This window comes from Pholis gunnellus (assembly GCF_910591455.1).
Source record: "Pholis gunnellus genome assembly, chromosome: 21".
Classification (NCBI taxonomy): Eukaryota; Metazoa; Chordata; class Actinopteri; order Perciformes; family Pholidae; genus Pholis; species Pholis gunnellus.
This window is the reverse complement of record NC_136548.1, coordinates 276,706-294,589: the sequence shown is the minus strand read 5'-3', so window position 1 is coordinate 294,589 and position 17,884 is coordinate 276,706. Positions and strand designations below refer to the sequence as shown.

General features: G+C 46.7%; 1 protein-coding gene across 1 annotated transcript in view; it reads left to right on the top strand.

Annotated features, from left to right (window-relative positions):
* Positions 1-17,884, top strand: part of ryr2a (ryanodine receptor 2a (cardiac)) — a gene marked incomplete at both ends in the record, with an annotated part of 190,358 nt that overhangs the window by 66,233 nt on the left and 106,241 nt on the right. The window contains 11 exons of the mRNA XM_079183201.1: positions 621-777; positions 1,131-1,295; positions 2,756-2,877; positions 8,045-8,228; positions 9,244-9,379; positions 9,686-9,781; positions 15,067-15,185; positions 16,166-16,299; positions 16,445-16,686; positions 16,840-17,032; positions 17,492-17,696. Coding sequence (XP_079039327.1) covers positions 621-777; positions 1,131-1,295; positions 2,756-2,877; positions 8,045-8,228; positions 9,244-9,379; positions 9,686-9,781; positions 15,067-15,185; positions 16,166-16,299; positions 16,445-16,686; positions 16,840-17,032; positions 17,492-17,696 — 1,753 coding nt within the window. The remainder of the gene's footprint in view (positions 1-620; positions 778-1,130; positions 1,296-2,755; positions 2,878-8,044; positions 8,229-9,243; positions 9,380-9,685; positions 9,782-15,066; positions 15,186-16,165; positions 16,300-16,444; positions 16,687-16,839; positions 17,033-17,491; positions 17,697-17,884) is intronic.

Sequence of the window (17,884 nt, the reverse complement as noted above, 5' to 3'; positions counted from 1 at the left end):
CATTTGCAATTATTGAGACTGATCTGACCCCATAGTAAATCGCATCAATCCATCAGCATCAGGTACAAAATGTTTTGCATGCTTATGAAATAATCTACTGTCTGCAGAGTTGATGGGATTGTGAGTAACAACTATAGACTGTATATAAGAAGTGGACGTAGTCATGGTGACGGTGATGGTTTGTGGAATGCTGTTTTGAAGTCCTGCGTTTTCGCTGTCGCCATCTTAGATTACAGCCGTTGCCATGTTGTTTTTTTCACAACTGATAAAAGGAATTCACCATATTTGGAATGTGGAGGAGTGACGTAGAGACGCCGTATACAGCTCTGGTAGTGGCAACAACCTTTCAATCACAGTAGCCCCACCCTAAAGCATACTCTGCTTTGTGGTCTATTTGACTCTAAATGGACCATCATTTACTAAATGAACATCATGCTGTATTGAAGAAGACTTTAAACTAGAGATTGAGACCATAAACTCATATTTACAATGTTTACTGAGGTAATAAGTCAAGAAAGAAGTAGAGTCATTTTCTTAATGTTAGGTGTTTTTTTTATTGAAGATTCTTAATGTCTTATTGTACTATTGGTGTTCATGTCTCTGACTGTGTTTATGTCCAGGTGGAGCGGGAGTCATATCCGCTGGGGTCAGCCGTTCAGACTGAGACACGTGACTACGGGGAAGTATCTGAGTCTGATAGAAGACAAATCTCTGCTGCTGATGGACAAAGAGAAAGCCGATGTCAAGTCTACAGCCTTTTGCTTCAGGTCCTCCAAGGTACAGAGTTACTTCAATAATAACTTTATTTATAAAGCAATTTCATTAACAAATTTACAAAGTGCTATACAGAGTGAAACAACTGAGTGAAACAATAAAATATGCTAAAATAATGTGACAAGATTGGACAAAATGGGTTAAAACAAAGTTAAAATGGCCAAAGATAAAAACCCGAAGTGATGTAAAGGGTGCTAAAGATTTGGTTAGCCTGAGATGCTTAAGCAGGGCATTCAACGGTTCTGGTTTCAAATAACTGGGATCTTAAATCATGAAATGTTCCCTTAAAGCAGCCCTGTTTCTTGTCTTGTAATTGCAGTATTCAGTTTTTTTCCCTTCCTCTCTCTCTCCTTCAGGAAAAGTTGGACCCTGGTGTGAAGAAGGAGGTGGATGGGATGGGTGTTCCCGACATTAAGTATGGCGACTCTGTGTGTTACATTCAGCATGTTGACACCTACCTGTGGCTCACATACCAGACCATTGACGCCAAGTGTGCACGCATGGGTGGAGTACAGAGAAAGGTACCTCGCTGCACGAAACCATACTGTACCTTTTCAGAACGCTCTATCAACACTAGTGCTTATGACTCTTTATTTAAATTAGGGCTTTGTGTTGGCAACAATGTGGCGATCGGAGATATCATGATGCAGGAGTTACGATTCGATACATTGCGAGGTATTGCGACTCTGTAACAAGGCCATGCATCATGTTTTTCTTTTTGTCTAATTACATGTAAACTGTCATAGTATAAAGAACATACCTCCATATACATAAATTCTGAGTAAATCAGATCAGTGAGATCCGCATTTATCACAATCCCTGTAACATCCAACATCACAGCACAATTTTTTGCACAGTCTGAGCCGCTGTTGATCACAAATCTTTGCATGTAAATCAGGGGAGTTGCGACATACCATTATGACGATAAGCACTTTATTTGAAAAATAAAATATAGATATGTTAATAATACACATATGATTCGTGTAAATACTCAAGCACTTCTTAAATCATGCTTTTGTACAGTTATGGTTAATGATTTTTAACCTCTTTATACCGAGAGCCCCCTTGGCTAGGGGTGGGCGACAGAGTACATGCATGTAGTACAATTCACTTCTGAGAAATGAATAAAATTACAGTATATTTTATGATATATCATATACCTACGTAACGACGAGATTCTGGGCGAAAATACTATGGAAGCCATTTTACTAACTCAAAACACAGTTATACACAAACTAATACAATAAACTAGAAGATGTACCACAATATCACGTATTTTTCGCCAGGACACGGCGAGCTACGTACTCCGTTTTCAGATATCAACACAAAGCTAACTGCTATCATGGCCGACCCATAGATCAGAAAGCACGAAGATTCGACAGAGAATCCAGTGATATCTTCCAAATTTCTCTCCTTGAAACCATTAAAAAATTACAGCCAGAAAGCCCCACAAAAACACAACATTTTAAATGCATCATACCTTGAGGTGATTTTCTGGAAGAAAAACGCTGGAAATTGACGGTAATCCGTTTCAGACGTGCTCGCCGTGTGTGTCTGTGAAAAAAATGGTGATTTTGGGTGGAGGTATGACGAGATGGTTGTTAAGAGAGGAAGACTGAGCTGAGCCAGCAGTGAGCCTGAGTACATCACTTAAATGTAGAATTGTATTCATGCCGAATGAGAAACAAAGCATGACTGTGCATTTTAGACCGACTGATTAAAGTAGTTCTGTTCAAAATAAAAATTAAAGCAGCATCAGAAAACAGCTGTTATAACTGTTGTGTAAATTTGAGATGTTTTAGTAAATTTACGCAGTTTTACTTCCTTTATTTAACAGCAACCACAGGGGTCCTTGGATACTTTTGCCCAAAGACAGCTCAAGTTTAACTCAATGTCTCAGGTCTTTTGAAAATGCTGTAATTTAATTAATTCAGTGTGATATTAACGGTGGCATTTTTCAAAACCATACCTCTCATTTCAGGCCATCATGCACCATGAGGGTCACATGGATGACGGGCTGACGCTGTCCCGCTCACAACATGAGGAGAGTCGCACTGCCAGGGTTATTCGCAGTACTGTGTTTTTGTTCAACCTCTTCATCAGGTGGATTATTACACACACACACACACACATACAAACACACACACACACCTAGATATGCAATACACGTGGCACAGAAGGCAAGAGATACCATGGCAAAGGATGGTAATAAGACACTTTCAGAGGAAGAGGCTGCTCTGTGTATCAGCTTGGAATAAACACCACCAGCAGTTTAATAATCTAAAAAAGTTAAAGTGACTATTTGTGATTGGCAGGGATTCATCGCAAGTAATAGGGATGCTCCTCTGACGAGACCTTTGGTCCTCTACCTCTCTCCTCCTGAATCCAAGCAGCTGTGAGAAATTAAACAGGAACACAATGATTCTTGTTTCTTGAATCATCTTGAACATGAGCTATATAACGAAGCAAATATCCCTTGTAATTCGAGGACAGAACTGGAGCTAGTTCCTTCAGTGAAAATGTGGCAGGATCCTGCAGAGCAGCTTAATACAAGGGATGGAGTCTTCACTCTTCGCCTTAATTATGCAAAGCAACAAGCAACTGTGTTCCTGTCTGAAGACTCAGCAGCCGCCATCGCTGTGTGCAGCAAACATACTGCTGCCGTCAAGATAGTGCAGAATTAGGAACAAGCGTGTTTCAGTTGCAATGATCATCTCTAGTGATTCACGGTTGACACTAATGCAATGAACCGCAAATAGATGGACATAAAAGGCATAACATGTAATTACTTTCAGCGGCAGAAGTTCTGCAACATCCACCAAATAAATATCTCCCCCAACACTAGGCTGCACAGTTATCAAACCAGACATGTGCACTCACCACTGAGCCCAATCGGATTCACCGCTCAATAAGCTAGGCACCAACATTACAGTTTGTATAATACTGTATGTTTTTAAGCAGCCAAACAGATCGATACAACTTGATCTGTTTGGCTGAACAATGGTGTACAGTGTAGTTAATTGCATCATGTGGGTCTATTGCCCAGTGATTGACTTGTAACTTAAAAGACACAACGAGGGCGACTGTGGCTTAGTGGATAGCAGGGCCGTCCTTCAATCAGACAATCGGTGATTCGTTCCCTGGTTCCGGCTCCGCTAATCGCATGTCGATGTGTCCTTGAGCAAGACACTTAACCCCAAAACATGCTCCCGTAGCTGTGCCTACGGTGTAGAAATGGGATAGAATCTGAATTGTAAGTTGCTTTGGATAAAAGTGTCTGCTAAATGACTGTAATGTAACATATACCATTGTTGTTCAGGAAAAACATTCGTTGGAAAAGAACACCTGGTGCAGAATCTCCACCAGGTGTTTCTGAAACGACCACTGCTGTATTGTGTGATTGAATGAACTGAACTGGAAAGTGTCGTCTGTCACGGGGCATGGTGGAGGACTCAAGCGCAGACCAGGCAGAGTAGTATGAAGAGAGTAATTTTAATGAACAAAACAAACCCAATGTAGACCATACAGGAATCGGCAGGGGATCCACAGAGCAGAACAGAGACGAGGGAGGAAATTCCAGCAGGACAGGGAAGACAGATGGGAAAACCGGAAACAGGACAAGCCGAACGGGCGGGTAGACAATACAAGAACCTGGCAAGGAGTGACTGAGGGGCAGGAGCTTATGAAGAGGGAAGAACAGGTGAGAAGAGTTGTGCTGATGAGGGGGAAGTGCTTGATTACTGATCAGCGGCAGGTGAAGGGAATTAGGCTGAGGGAGTGACTGACAGGTAGAGTGAGGAGGGTAGACAAACAGAACACAGAGGCAAAGCCTAATCGTGACAGTACCCCCCCCCCCAAGGGACGGATTCCAGACGTCCAAAAAAAACAAAAAAAAAAACAAACGCCTCCCAAGGGAGGGCGGTGGGGGCCCGGAGGAGGGTTAGCACTCCGCCGAGGCCGAGAGTCAGAGTCCAAAACCGGGTGGGTGGAGGGGGCCCGGAGGAGGGACAGGGCCCTAGAGGCCGGAAATCAGACGGGGGATAGGGCTCTGGAGGCTGGAAATCCGACGGGGGACAGGGCTCTAGAGGCTGGATCTCGGGCGGTCGACCAGACTGCAGGACTTGCTTCCGAAGCGGGGGCTCCGGCGGACGGCCGGACTGCAGGACATGCTTCCGAAGCGGGGGCTCCGGCGGACGGCCGGACTGCAGGACATGCTTCCAAAGCGGGGGCTCCGGCGGACGGCCGGACTGCAGGACTTGCTTCCGAAGCGGGGGCTCCGGCGGACGGCCGGACTGCAGGACTTGCTTGCGAAGCAGGGGCTCCGGCGGACGGCCGGACTGCAGGACTTGCTTCCGAAGCGGGGGCTCCGGCGGACGGCCGGACTGCAGGACTGGCTCGGGGAAGCCGGACTGGACGGGCTGAGGCTCGGGGGAGCCGGACTGGACGGGCTGAGGCTCGGGGGAGCCGGACTGGACGGGCTGAGGCTCGGGGGAGCCGGACTGGACGGGCTGAGGCTCGGGGGAGCCGGACTGGACGGGCTGAGGCTCGGGGGAGCCGGACTGGACGGGCTGAGGCTCGGGGGAGCCGGACTGGACGGGCTGAGGCTCGGGGGAGCCGGACTGGACGGGCTGAGGCTCGGGGGAGCCGGACTGGACGGGCAGAGGCTCCGACTGGAGCTCGGAATAGCCGGACTGGAAACACTGGGGCTCAGGGGAACCAGACTGGGAAGACTGGGGCTCAGGAGAGCCGGACTGGGAAGACTGGAGCTCAGGAGAGCCGGACTGGGAAGACTGGAGCTCAGGAGAGCCGGACTGGGAAGACTGGAGCTCAGGAGAGCCGGACTGGGAAGACTGGAGCTCCGGCTGGAGCTCGGGGGCTGGTGATCGTTGCTCCTCGGAGACGGCGGCGGCAGGGGCTGGTGATCGCTGCTCCTCGGAGACGGCGGCGGCAGGGGCTGGTGATCGCTGCTCCTCGGAGACGGCGGCGGCAGGGGCTGGTGATCGCTGCTCCTCGGAAACGGCGGCGGCAGGGGCTGGTGATCGCTGCTCCTCGGAGACGGCGGCAGCTGAAGGTCGCTGCTCCTCGGCGGCGGCGGGAGCTGAAGGTCGCTGCTCCTCGGCGGCGGCGGGAGCTGAAGGTCGCTGCTCCTCGGCGGCGGCGGGAGCTGAAGGTCGCTGCTGCACGGAGGCGGCAGCGGCAGGCACAGGAGGTCGCTGCTGCACGGAGGCGGCAGGCACAGGAGGTCGCTGCTGCACGGAGGTGGCAGCGGCAGGCACAGGAGGTCGCTGCGGCACGGAGGCGGCAGGCATAGCAGGTCGCTGCTGCACGGAGGCGGCAACGGCGGGCACAGGAGGTCGCTGCGGCACGGAGGCGGCAGGCACAGGAGGTCGCTGCTGCACGGAGGCGGCAGGTACAGGAGGTCGCTGCGGCACGGAGGCGGCAGGCACAGGAGTTCGCTGCTGCACGGAGGCGGCAGCGGCAGGCACAGGAGGTCGCTGCGGCTCTGAGGCGGCGAGGCTCAACCACATGGCAAAGCCTGCTAGGAATAGGCTCACCTCATCGGCGGCGACCGCGTGCGGGAGCGACTGCGTCGCTGAGGCGCCTGCGGCCGGGTTCGGGATAGGCTGCGGTGCCGAGGCGGCGGCGGTCAGGTCCAGGAGAGGCTGCGGCGCTGAGGCGGCGACGGCGGCCGGGAACCGCTGCGGCGACGAGACGTCGGCGGCTGGGTCCGGGAGAGGCTGCGCTGCCGAGGCGACAGCAGGAGTCGGTCGGACCGTCGACAGGACAAGGGGAGCTGGAGTCAGTCGGACCGTAGACAGGACACGGGGAGCTGGAGTTAGCTGTGGCCTAGCGGGATCAGGGGATCGCTGCGGCCCAGCGGGAACGGGGGAATTGCTGACCCTTCCTCTGCTTCCCTCGAGGGTTCACAGGGCAGTCCACCAGGTAACGGTTAGCCCCTTGAAGACTCGGAGGCCCTCCCAAGACCAGGCGGGTTCCCGCAAACTGTTCATGCCAATCAGGGGAAAAGCGCTCGAAACATTGGTCCCCTGACTCCCACAAGTCACAGCCTGCCTTCTGGACCCTCCGAGGCCCTCCAAAGGCAGGGCGGGTTCCCACAAATGGTAAAACCCACTCAGGGAGACGACCATCCCAATGGTGGTCTGCTGAGTCCACTTCTGGCCAGGTTCTTCTGTCACGGGGCATGGTGGAGGACTCAAGCGCAGACCAGGCAGAGTAGTATGAAGAGAGTAATTTTAATGAACAAAACAAACCCAATGTAGACCATACAGGAATCGGCAGGGGATCCACAGAGCAGAACAGAGACGAGGGAGGAAATTCCAGCAGGACAGGGAAGACAGATGGGAAAACCGGAAACAGGACAAGCCGAACGGGCGGGTAGACAATACAAGAACCTGGCAAGGAGTGACTGAGGGGCAGGAGCTTATGAAGAGGGAAGAACAGGTGAGAAGAGTTGTGCTGATGAGGGGGAAGTGCTTGATTACTGATCAGCGGCAGGTGAAGGGAATTAGGCTGAGGGAGTGACTGACAGGTAGAGTGAGGAGGGTAGACAAACAGAACACAGAGGCAAAGCCTAATCGTGACATCGTCAAACAGACTTTATTCAAACTCGCGGCGAAGTAACAAGCAATGGACTCAAAGTCCTCGTGTTATCTACTTCATAAAATCGTGCCAAAGCGCAAAGGTAAACTCACCAAGCTGTCTGGCCCCTTAGCAGCGGCTAAGGTAATTCCATTAGCTGTTAGCAGTTAGCCAAACACATCGTCCAAAATGATAACAGACAAAAAAAAAAGAAAAATGGCTCCATGCCCTTCTGAAGCAGAATTCTAGAACTGCAACATTGATTATTACTTCCTGAAAAACACACTGTAAGATGCATTGTAGATACTTGGAATCTGTACTTTTAGATAAGTCCCTCCCATTTTTTGGCCTAGATACAAGCCATTTCAATTGATTAGGCCCCCCACATTAGTTTGGACTGCGGAATCATCCCATACATCAAGCCAATATAGAGCAGGAGGGAGGGCTGCATAAACAATCAGCTCAAAAAGACAAGCTTGTCACAACCAACAAACTGCAGCCAGCAGGCTGAAAGCATCAGCATTCTGAACAAAAATATGCTGCAGAAATAGCAGCTTCACATAACATGGACAAGCAAAAGTTCAGGTGGTAAACAATATCAGACAGTAGCAGTGAGAGCTTGTCACATTATGAAGACAGTGATTGACGTCCTCTACTCCTTATGCACCAGGGGTCTGGACACACTAAGGAAAAAGGGGAAGAGCTCCACTCTTGAGCTACCAATTGATTCGGTCAGTCTGAGTCTGCAGGATCTGATTGGCTACTTCCATCCACCTGGAGATCACCTTGAACATGAAGATAAGCAGAACCGACTGAGAGCTCTGAAGAACCGGCAGAACCTCTTTCAGGAAGAGGTAGGCAGTGTTTGTGTGTTTTTGTGTTTGTCTGTGTGTGTGAGTGTTTGCATCTTCTTTACGTCAATACCTATGAATGAGTACAAAGTGGGATTTTCTATTCAGACTCGGTTCTATAATATTGCAAATGACTTTTCTAAGTTAAAAAAATTACATATACTAACAAGGCCACTCAAAGTAAAATGTATTTTTTGTTTATTTATTAATTTTCACTATAGTATCATTATGCTAATAACCTGCAAGCATAGTTTAAATAATTTTGAAACATTTTTAATCAAAGTTCAACCAATGAGATGAAAATGTCACTTTATGTCTCACTGTTTAATTTGTAGTTCTATGCAATTTCACTCTTGCTTCACAAATCTGAATTGTCATTTTATTTGTTGATTCCTCACCAATTTTCTATTTTTTGTAGGATTTTTTTTCCTGCTATTTCAATTTGTTCTTTTATGGCTATTTAGAAGAAAAAAAAAAGATTAGGTGTGAGCTTAATAAAAGCAAGTGCAATGTGCTTGATGGATGAGATGGAACAACCGATGGTTGTTCCATTGTACTGTGACAATGCTACATTCTCAAGCATGAGGTTGACATAAACATGTAGGATAAATGTGCCCTTGACAAAGTACTCAAGTAGTATGTCATGTATTTCCTATTTCAACTGTTATTTCAACTATTTCAACCTGACGAGCTCTCCTTGCATATGGACTGGAAAGATGATAGCTTCAAGGCTCTCTTCCTGCTGACATCTTCAACCTGTCTTCAGGTCAAGTCCAGCCATGTTCAGACTGTTACATTCACTCATGCAGCTGCAACTTTTACGTTTCAGTATTTATTTATAAAAGTCCACACTGAAATGTTCGTTGACTTTCACGTCTCCCAGTGAAAAGTGCTGCGTCAACAGTCACCCGGAGCTTCAACTTGGGCCTCCAGAGTTTTAACACTGTGCACTTCATTTGATCATACGTGTCTGAATCCAGCTGAATAAACCAGTGAAACCAACAACCTCTGTCTGTAGGGAATGATCAGCCTGGTGCTGGAGTGTATTGATCGTCTTCACGTCTACAGCAGTGCGGCTCATTTTGCTGAGGCAGTAGGAAGGGAGGCAGGAGAGGCCTGGAGCTCCATCCTCAACTCCCTCTACCAACTACTGGGTACACACACAAACACACTACAAATAATATGGTTACGACCAATTATATTATCGTAAACAAGATTTTACAAAGTAAAGAAATTAAGCCGATTTAATCAAATTAAATTCAAGCATTATTCCTATTATTCGAAGAAATTAAAATTGACTTAGTATATTGGGTTGAAGAAAAACGAATGTTGTAATCAGACGACAGAGATCAACACAAATGTAGAAATAGTAAGCAAAGCTGTGTGTACGTTATTGTGGGTTACCATTATCACATAAAAGCAGCTCTTCTTAATGTATATTCTCTTCTGTCTCCTCCCAGCTGCTCTGATCAGAGGAAACAGGAAGAACTGTGCTCAGTTTTCCGGTTCATTGGACTGGCTGATCAGCAGACTGGAGAGACTGGAGGCCTCTTCTGGTAGGTCAGCTCGCCTTAAACGAGGTAGTCACAATATGCGCTTAATCACTGATCATCATTGGATCATCATAAATGGATAATGTTGACATCAGACGGTCTAATTTGTGTTTTCTCAAGACAGTGGGTGAAAGAACTCTGGTCATTATTTTGAAAACAGCATCTTTCTTGATGAGTTGATTCCTTTTATAGTTCTGATGAAGAAGGTGGCGATAGTCTAAGTTCTTCAGCAATGCAAACTGTATCTTTCTAGTCACAGAAGTGCAGAGTTTGCAAACCTTCATTTCCAATGATGTTGGATAATTTTCTTTTTGGATAGCTGATTGGATTCGTATCTACTCGTTCTTCTTTAATTGCTTTTAAAAGTGCATAAACTGCGGAAGCCCTGAGAGGCAAGCTGTATTTCCTAAAAAGGAGTTATTATGTCATACGTACGAGATATTTCCTCCCACGTACAAGAAATGTTTTTTTAGCCTGAACCAAATACATTTGCCTATATTTGGCAAAGGCAAACTTGCTCTGAAAATACACACTCTCCCTGAGAGATTCAGCACTTGCAATCAGTCGGTCCTGCCCCCTTGTGTTTCACACCCACTTTCCCTCGGTTGATTTGTAATATAACCTGGAAAGAATGCCATAATAATATTAGTGGCATATCTCATACGTATAAGAGCAAATTTCACCTTGCCTCCCAGGGCTTCCCTTATTATCGGATTTTCCCAAATGCCAACACAGCTGACTGTGAGTAGGGCACAGTGACTAAGGAGTCACTAAAGTGCTGGTGAATTACTCCTAATCTAGAACAAAACGGTAGGAATCTTGAGCAGTTATGAGCTACTTTTATCCTACATTAGCCATGATTAGTGAATAGGACCCCTGGTTTGAACCCTTTCTCTACATCTTTTGGCCGGCCTGTGGTCGTTGCCAGACGGCGCGTCTTGTTTTCTGTTCTGTTTTTGACATCGGTGCTGGCAATGATTTCTTACACCGCCCCGCAGCTATGGCGTTTGCGCAGCTTCATGGTTCCAACCGAGAAGGGGTTTATAGCCCGCTGCCAAGAGTGTGGGATTTTGAAAAACAGACCTCCCTACATCCATAGAGGTTCGCGCCGCGGTTTCAACGTGGAATCAGGAAACAAAACAAACCTAGGAGTCATCATCGGAAACATCGCGAGACTACCCAATACTAGGCACAATGGGAAACATGGAGTGGATCGGAGTGTATTACGGAGCTTGCAGAGACTTCCACCCTCAGCTCTGTCTCCTACCACCATGGAGCTGCTAAACACACAATCCCTCCTCATATATGACCATATCCTGGACAAAGGGCTTGACTTCATGTGCCTAAAAGAAACCTGGCATAAACCATGGGACTACTCCGTGCTTAATGAAGCATGCCCCCCTGGCTATAACTACATGGAGAAAGCCCGCAGCTCTGGTCGTGGTGGTGGACTAGCCATCATGCACCGGGCTGAACTAAAACTGTATCCTCTGCCACTGCCTGATCTTTCCTCTATGGAATGCCTGGCCTTCAAATGCAAACCTCCATACTCCATGACAGTGCTTCTCATATACCGTCCTCCAAAACCAAACCCATCTTTTCTACCTGAGATAAGTGATCTGCTTACCTCACTCTGCACTATGTCAACTAACATTGTCATTGTTGGTGATTTAAATATCCATGTCGACAACCCCTCCTGTCAGTAAATTTGTCATGCTCCGCTCCCTGGTTCACACATGAGCTGCGGAAAATAAAAACAGCTGGGCGTGTTCTGGAACGACGCTGCAGACACTCTGGGCTCACTGTCCATAAACAGGCTTTCCGTGAGCATCAAAGGGCCTACTCCAACGCCCTTAAAGATGCTCGCTCACAGTACTATTCCAGCTTAATCAATAAAAAGAAATGCAACAGCTTCATTGACTTTTTCAGATCCAAGGTCAACAACATTAGCTCTCTGATGTCCAGCTCTCCATCTATGCTTCCCTCTGACACCAACACCTTATCTGCGAGTGTGCTGTCTCCTCTACATCTCGCTGAGGTTCAGGAAAGCCATGTTGAGGAAATCCTCAGAAAAATGAAATCCTGTACCTGTACCCTGGACCCCATTCCTACCGCTCTGCTCAAATCACATATCCCCACTCTCAGTCCTCTCATCACCAAAGTCGTTAACCTTTCCCTTCAGTCTGGCTGTGTCCCACCTGCTCTCAAGGTTGCTGTCATCCGTCCCCTTCTCAAGAAGCCCACCCTGGACCCGGAGGTTCTAGCCAACTACAGCCCTATCTCCAACCTTGCCTTCCTGTCCAAAGTGTTAGAGAAGGTAGTTGCTTCTCAACTTCAGGACCACCTCAAACACAACAACTTGTTTGAAAAATTTCAGTCAGGATTTCGTTCAGCCCACAGTACTGAGACAGCTTTGCTCAGGGTGACGAATGACCTGCTGATGACAGCCGATGCAGGATCACCCTCACTCCTCATCCTCCTGGACCTGACTGCTGCATTTAACACAGTGGATCACACTATCCTCCTAGAGCGACTCCACACCACCATTGGACTATCAGACTATGCACTCAAGTGGTTTCAGTCCTACCTTTCTGGCAGAACTGAATATGTCTCACTGGGAAGATGCAAGTCCAGACTGCTCCCTGTCTCCTGTGGTGTTCCGCAAGGGTCGGTCCTCGGCCCCATCCTCTTCATCACTTACATGCTCCCCCTCGCTCGTGTCATCAGCAGACATAGGATGTCTTTCTACTGTTATGCAGACGACACACAGCTCTACATCAAAGCTGCCCCAAACCCCTCTGCAGCCATGTCATGTCTCACCGCCTGTCTTGGGGAGATAAAGGCGTGGATGAGCAGCAACTTTCTCCAATTAAACAGTAGCAAAACCGAAGCCCTCCTTGTTGGCACTCCACACCAGGTTCAGTCATCCTCCATAACTCACCTCACCTTCGACGGTCAGGTCATCCCCCTCTCCGCCACAGTCACTAATCTGGGAGTTAGGTTTGACCCTCACCTGACCTTTAAAGACCATATAAAACACCTGTGCAAAACCTCCTTTTATCATCTCAAAGACATCTCCAAACTCCGCCCCATTTTAACCCTGTCAGATGCAGAGAAGCTCGTCCACACCTTTATCTCCTCAAGACTGGACTACTGTAACTCACTCTACACTGGGATCACTGGCAAGAGCATCCAGAAGCTGCAATACATTCAAAACAGCGCTGCCAGGATCCTGATGAGAGTCCGGAAGTATGAGCACATAACACCCATTCTACACTCACTACACTGGCTCCCTGTCTCATTCCGGATTGACTACAAAGTCCTACTACTCACACATAAATGCATAAATGGACATGCACCTCCCTACCTACAAGAACTCATCACTCCCCAAACCTCCACCCGCACCCTCAGATCGTCAAACAGCTCGCTCCTCCGGGTCCCCAACACCAAGCTCCACACCATGGGCGACCGGGCCTTTGGCTCGGCAGCGCCGCGCCTGTGGAACAGTCTCCCTGACCACCTAAGGACAACACAGACACTGGACTCTTTTAAGACTGGCCTAAATTGCTCTAACCTCTGTTGTGATGAAGTGTATGGAGAAGCTCATGGTGAGCAAACTACAGCTGGATGTAGGCCCACAGCTAGATCCCTACCAGTTCGCATACACACCGCAGAGAGGCACTGATGATGCAACCAACAGTATAGTGCATCTAGTGACCAAACACCTTGAGAATCCGAGGGCCTATGCTAGACTGTTGTTTGTAGACTTCAGTTCAGCATTTAACACCCTACAGCCCCATGTTCTCCTTAATAAACTGCAGCTGATGAATGTCAACCCCTTCACTATTAAGTGGTACCACTCATTCCTCACCAACCGTACCCAGCAGGTCAGGGTGAACAGGATGTTGTCTGAACACTTGACCATCAACACCAGCGCCCCCCAGGGGTGCGTCAGTTCACCAGTCCTGTTCACCCTGTACACTAATGAATGCACATGCAGCACTGCTAACAATTGCATGATCAAGTTTTCTGATGATACAGCCATCCTGGGTCTCATGTCTGACACATCGGATGCGGCTGTATACAAACACGAGATTCAGAACTTTGTCCAGTGGTGCGACAAACACTTCCTCATCCTCAATGTTAGGAAAACAGAGGAGATGGTATTCGACCCCAAATACACTGGAGACCACTCACCAGTGGTTATCCATGACCAGAACATAGCACAGGTTGACTCCTACAGATACCTGGGCATACATATTGACAATAAACTGACATGGAGTGTTCAGGTAGTAAATGTCTGCACTCGGGTCCAACAGCGGCCACACTTACTTCGTAGGCTGAGGGTCTTTGGTGTCAACCAGAAGGTCTTGCTTCTCTTCTACCACGCCATAGTTGAGAGCGTCCTGCTGTTTGGCCTCTCAGCCTGGTTTGGCAACCTCAGTGTAAAGCTGAAAGCCCAGATCACCCGGCTAACACAAAGAGCCATGAAAATCATGGGAGTCAGACAGTATCCCACACTACAGGCTGTCTTTGATAAAACTATCATCAGACAGGCCCAGAAGATCATCTCAGACCCCACTCATGTCCTCCACCCTGAATATCAGCTTCTTCCCTCAGGCAGACACTTCAGAGTCCCCCAGTGCAGGCTCAACCGCTTTAAGAACTCCTTTGTCCCCTTGTCCATCAAAGCCCTAAATGGCAAGCTAGCCAGAGCTTAACCCCTGTAACAGATTTCTTTCCTTAAATTCATTTTTGTTTTTTATTTATTTTAACTATACACTACAGGTGTGTTGTACAGGTGTGAAATGTATTTTTTTGGCTGGTGGTAGTCTTTTTGCATGTACAGTAGGTACTGTGTGTGCGGGTATGTGGACTGCCGACAGTCTGTGTATGTAATGTATGTATGCAATATGTTACTTGTATTGTCTTAACAGCAGACACTGTATGTATGTCTCCAAGACAAATTTCCTTCGGGACAATAAAGTCTATCTTAATCTATCTTAATCTTAAAAACCTTTTCATTCAGGAAGGCGTTTCTGACCTTGTGCTAAATCACGGTCAGCTATTTCTTTTGTGTTTCTGTTCTTTCACTGTTCTGTTGCTTATGTTTTTTATTTATTTTTTTATAATATGTTTTTACTATGTTTTAACTATGTTTTTAACTATCTACTGGCTCTGTGGCACTCTGAGATTCTCTGAATGAAAAGTGCGCTACAAATAAAATGCATTATTATTATTTATTATTATATGTAGTCACTCTTACTATACATGTTATGTATTGCCAGGTATACTAGAGGTGCTTCACTGTGTGCTGGTGGAGAGTCCTGAGGCGCTGAACATAATCAAAGAGGGACACATCAAATCCATTATATCTCTGCTGGACAAGCATGGACGCAACTACAAGGTACAGGCATACAGAGGCTTTACAGAAATGTAATTCAATTCAATTCAATTGATATTCATATTATTCAAAGAGATGAACATTGACTGAGTAGATTAGGTTAAAATAAAACAAATGTTGCAATCAGACGACAGAGATCAACACCGATGTAGATTTAGTAAGAAAAACTGTGTACATAAAGACATATGTGCAGCATGTCTTCATATCATATTATAAAGTTTCACACGTGTACAAACTTCCATTATAAACATTAAAGGCAAGACATCCGAGGCATAAACATTGCATGTTCATGCATTCGATCACTCAAGCAATTTATCGATTTTGAGCTATGTTGCTTCCATAACATGACGTCTTGCAGATTAGAGGAAATAAATCATCCAACATACACATTCAAGTGTTTATTTTACTTTGCCTTCTTGTGTCTTTAGATTTCTCCTAAATTCACCAAAAGTTAGCATTAGATAAAGCCTCATTTGCATATTTGAACATAAAAATAATTGTCTGAATGCAAGTAATCAACGGGGGAAGTTTTATGGTGATAAATATTAGTCAACCCTTTTATACTATTCACCTGTAGTGTCTCCCATTAAAATCATTTTGAAAAGTTATGTGCAAATATTCCACATGGATAAGTGAGCGTGGTGTTAAAAGGCCTCCAGGAATCTGTGGGCAGAACCCGAGGCAGCTGAGCGCAAAGTGCTGGATGAAACAAAACAGCCAGAAGCAGTGATTTCTCAACCCATCTTTGTTTTAAATCCCTCGAGTGCCGTACATTGTGGTTTAATCCCTGGAGGGCACTCGCTGAGCAGGGTGAGATAACAACAAGACATTTTCTCAAGGCAAAGGAGCAGAGCTGCAGCCTGTCCAATCAAATCTGTTGGTAATCCTGCAGTTCAGTCTCTGTGTCAGTGTGTGTGTTCATACTGTAAAAAAGATATATTTACAACACTGACATATTATCTGGTGTGTGTGCTACCGTCCAGGTTCTAGATGTGTTGTGTTCACTGTGCGTTTGTCACGGTGTGGCAGTGCGCTCCAACCAGCACCTGATCTGTGACAACCTGCTGCCAGGAAGAGAACTGTTACTGCAGACCCGCCTGATCAACCACGTAAGCAGGTATACACACACACACACAACACACACACACTTTAATACAATAATATCAAAAACAGGCGAACACTTGTCGTCACTCTAACCCAGTGGAGAGTCGTTTTTCAGATGGCTCATTGACAGTCCCACCTATGCTTCATCTTCCCATCAGCATGCGTCCCAACATCTTCCTGGGAGTCAGTGACGACTCTGCACAGTACAGGAAGTGGTACTACGAGCTGATCGTGGATCAGGCGCTGCCGTTCGTCACAGCAGAGGCTTCTCACCTCAGGGTGGGCTGGGCCAACACCAGTGGTTACGCCCCCTATCCCAGCGGGGGCGAAGGGTGGGGTGGCAATGGGGTGGGCGATGACCTCTACTCCTACGGCTTTGATGGACTCCATCTCTGGTCAGGTGAGGTGTGTGTGTGTGTGTGTGTGTGTGTCTGTGTTCTTGTACTTGCTACATAGTGTGGCAAAATATGGAGTCTGACTGTTCCAGATGGCAGATTCAAAATTCAGATGCTCACATGTCGCAGACTGACTGAACTCTGTCCTCACTGTGCAGGCTGCATTGAGCGAACTGTTACCTCACCCAATCAGCATCTTCTGAGAGCAGAGGATGTAGTGAGCTGCTGCCTGGACCTCAGTGTGCCCAGTATCTCCTTCAGGATCAACGGCCAGCCGGTTCAGGGCATGTTTGAGAACTTCAACTCTGACGGCCTCTTCTTCCCTGTGGCCAGCTTTTCTGCGGGAGTCAAGTCAGTGAGAATGCAGTTGTTGTCCCTCCCCTCATGTCAGAGGAAACTGGAGAATATTTTGTCTCACCAGCAAACAATAAAGCGTAAAAGGTTCCAAAAAGGTTTTTCCGTAGAACCGATAGAATAAAAACTAGAATAAGTAAATAACAGTGAAAAGAAATAGACTTCTAAAGGACTTCCATACACAAAAAGAAAATGTATTTATTACTGCACTTAATTTATAGTATTTGTGGCTATTTAAATATAAGTTTACCCATATCATGTTTACCTTTAGAATTGTCCAGAATGCTGAAATCCTGAAAAACTAAAGTCTAATGCTATTTAATTAATTTACAGGGTTTGGTAGTTGTTCAGACTGTTTCCTTTGACGTCTGGCAAAGTGAATACATCCATTTTTCCATCATAGCCTTTTAGACCATACTCTCTCCTTGACTCCTCCTGTCATCTGTCACACTGCAGGGTGCGTTTCCTCCTCGGGGGTCGTCATGGGGAGTTTAAGTTCCTACCTCCTCCGGGTTACGCTCCTTGCTACGAGGCGGTGTTGCCCAGGGAGAAGCTGAAGCTGGAGGCCAGTCAGGACCAGACTGCAGCCAGAGACCTGCTGGGACCCACCATCACCTTGAGCCAGGCAGCATTCACCCCCACACCTGTGGACACCAGCCAGGTACAGACCGCACAGACATTACAAAATCAATAATCGTATGATTAAATACAGAGATCATTTATAATATAACATTGAGAAGGTGAAATAATTCAATACATTTCTAATTATTTCATTACTATGAGATGTTAGTTAATCCTGGCTCATAAACTCATTCAAGGTCATTTTTATTTAATTCCAGCAGTTTAAAA